Source organism: Ceratina calcarata, unplaced genomic scaffold, assembly GCF_001652005.2.
Source record: "Ceratina calcarata isolate Rehan_Ccalc_2016 unplaced genomic scaffold, ASM165200v1 scaffold293.2, whole genome shotgun sequence".
Classification (NCBI taxonomy): domain Eukaryota; kingdom Metazoa; phylum Arthropoda; class Insecta; order Hymenoptera; family Apidae; genus Ceratina; species Ceratina calcarata.
In genome coordinates, this window is record NW_017151702.1 from 4,888 (window position 1) to 7,508 (window position 2,621).

The 2,621-nt window shown below is 47.6% G+C and overlaps 1 protein-coding gene across 2 annotated transcripts in view; it reads left to right on the forward strand.

Moving 5' to 3' along the window:
- The window catches only part of LOC108623876 (uncharacterized protein KIAA1211 homolog), an 11,095-nt gene that overhangs the window by 878 nt on the left and 7,596 nt on the right, over window positions 1-2,621 (forward strand). The window contains exon 3 of one of the 2 annotated variants that reach the window (XM_026812643.1): window positions 599-2,335. In XM_026812643.1, the coding sequence (XP_026668444.1) occupies window positions 599-2,335 (1,737 nt within the window). The remainder of the gene's footprint in view (window positions 1-598; window positions 2,336-2,621) is intronic. The other variant, XM_018022720.2, reaches the window with a different exon arrangement.

Sequence of the window (2,621 nt, forward strand, 5' to 3'; positions counted from 1 at the left end):
GTATTATTTTAATTTAACGCAACTCTAATTTAATAAATTTCTTCGTCGTCACTGCTCAGTATGTATAATCAACCGAGAACGTTTTTTCGGTGGAATGATATCGCCTTCACTTTCAGAACTTTTTTCTTCATTTAAAGTTCTTGCATCTTCTTCCCTCTTAAAAAAATCTGTAATTGTACTTTGGTTGCTGGTTCTTACCAGGTCATTGTAAATTTCTCGGTATGGAGCTAGACAGTTTTGCAGCTCCCTTTTGAATTTTCGGCTTCTTTTAGTAGAAAAATGACTCGAGATTTTCAGCTAAGCTTAGGCCTTCATTTAATTTTTTTAATGTTAAATTATTAACTCAGTTTAATGTTAAATTATATTTCAGTGGCAACATTGTATCTTTAAGACGGCAAGCCTCGCCGCGGCTGTAGAAGTACAGTACTTTACAAAGGTTTTTGCAATTTTCTTATCGTGTTAGAGCAAAACCGTGTTATAGGATGCCGTGTTGTAGGAGGGTTCGCGCAATTTACGAATCGTGTTATAGCGAAACCGTGTTATAAGATGCCGTGTTGAAGGAGGGCTACCTGTACTATAAATTCCTCATTGATTCCAGTCACCGACGCGATCGTCGATGATCGCAAACGGGTGGCGGCCACTGACCAACGGTTACGAAGAACAATCCATCGGCACGAACGTCTCCCCTTCGAGCAATCTAGAGCAACGCAACGGTCCGATTCTCCACCCGGTGCACAGTAAACTTCAAGAGCACATGGCGTCGGAGAAATTAAAGCCACAACGAAAGGGTAAACCGAGCTCGCACCACGACTACAACCCACCCGCAATATTAGGCAGTTTCACGATGTTGAGTCACGCGGCCGCGAAGGCACGTGGCGAGGCACAGAACCACGCGAACAAACATTCGCTCCCGTCCGAGACGCGCGAGTACACGTTCCTGATACCACCGCCGAAGGATGCTTATCGTTTCGACTTGGACCAGCACAGGAAGCCGATTCTAAGAGACAACGGAGGCTACTTGAGGCAACCACAATTCGCACCTATGCACCAGCAACCTGATCCGATAAAGGCAGCCACGTACTTCATCAACGGTTACACCTCGACTACAAATCCTCCGTCCTCACAAGCGACCTCGAAGAACAGACATTATGCAGAACCATACGTTCCCCAATTACTGCAACCGCCCAGGTATCAAGTGAAGCCTTTCGAATCCCTAAAGGTCTCCAGCAAAGGCAACGACTTTGGAAAGGACAAACGACTGACCGATTACGATCACAGACAGAATTACGAGAAACATCCAGGACAGCACAATGATCATGTTTTGAATCAAGCTGGCTCTGGCAATTTCTTCGGTCAACCTAGCCATCAATCGTATTCCTACAAAACGTCTTACGAAAGGGATCCTGCGTTCTTAGTGCACGAGAGCCACGAGATCGGGTACATCACGCCTCCTTCTGTGTACAATCCTTTCAACTTCAGGCCCTCGTTGCCGTACGAGACTCTCCTACCCCCGGACGTGTACACCTCGTCCACTCCAGCCCCTACTACTCCTCGTTCTCAAGAACAGAATAAGTACCAGTCGTCCGGGGAGACTGTGCACGATTACAGAAGACCTAATCAGGACAGCTCGGTGAAACAGGTAGAAACTTTGTCCACGCCAATCAGTAATACGTATTACGTGTCGGAGCACCAAGACTTGACCCCGCCACCGTCGGCATGGCCGATCACCAAGAATAAATATCCTTCGGACATTAATGAAGTGCTACCTCGGGTGAACCCACCGTCGAAGTTCAATCAAGAACCGGTCGTGTCGAATCAGATCGTGTCGCAAGTCCCTAAAGTAGTCTACGTTGGGCCTCAGGCCCAACCGCCGCAGTTCCCGAGCTCTATTTTACCGATTGATGTCAGACCTGAAGACGGCGAGCCTGAATACGAAACTCCGGAGAGTATATCTTTGAAACATTTCAACGAACAACAGTATCTGATCCAGCAACAGTTGCTGCAGAAGGACAGACAGAGGCTGGCGGAGCACGAGAGACGGCAGCATCTGGAGATCGAGAAACGGCAGCAAGAGGAACTGCGGAAGAGACAGGAGGAGTTGAACAAGCGGCAGGAACAGCTGAACAAGTTGATCGAACAGCAGAAGAGCGAGGAGGAGGAGGACAGACTGGCCGTGGAGTCGGCGAAGAATCAGTCGGAACAATTGGCCAAAGTCACGGACGAACAATCGTTCCACGGGGTTCAGCTGGCTGAATACGAGCCGCCGAAGGTTACCGCGGTGATCACGGAGCAGAGCGGGTTTGGCGAGCAGCCAATGGTTCAACAGCCTCAGGTAGTGGTTCTCGGTCAGATGCCGCGGGTAGGGTTTATAAAATATTTGGCTAACGCGGAACTTCTGGCAAGCGGTAAATGTTGGACGGGGTATCGCGTCGAGTGGGTATTGTTTGGATGGAAGTGGTTTCGGCCGGCACGCGAGATCATTCCTTAACTCGTGCAATTTTACTGCAACCTTTGCTTTATGCATTTCTGCTTGTTTCTAGTTTATTTCAAAGTAAAAATATCAGCTTTTATATTTATATGAAATTGACGGTAGAATTGTTTAATTATTATCCAGTCGTAGT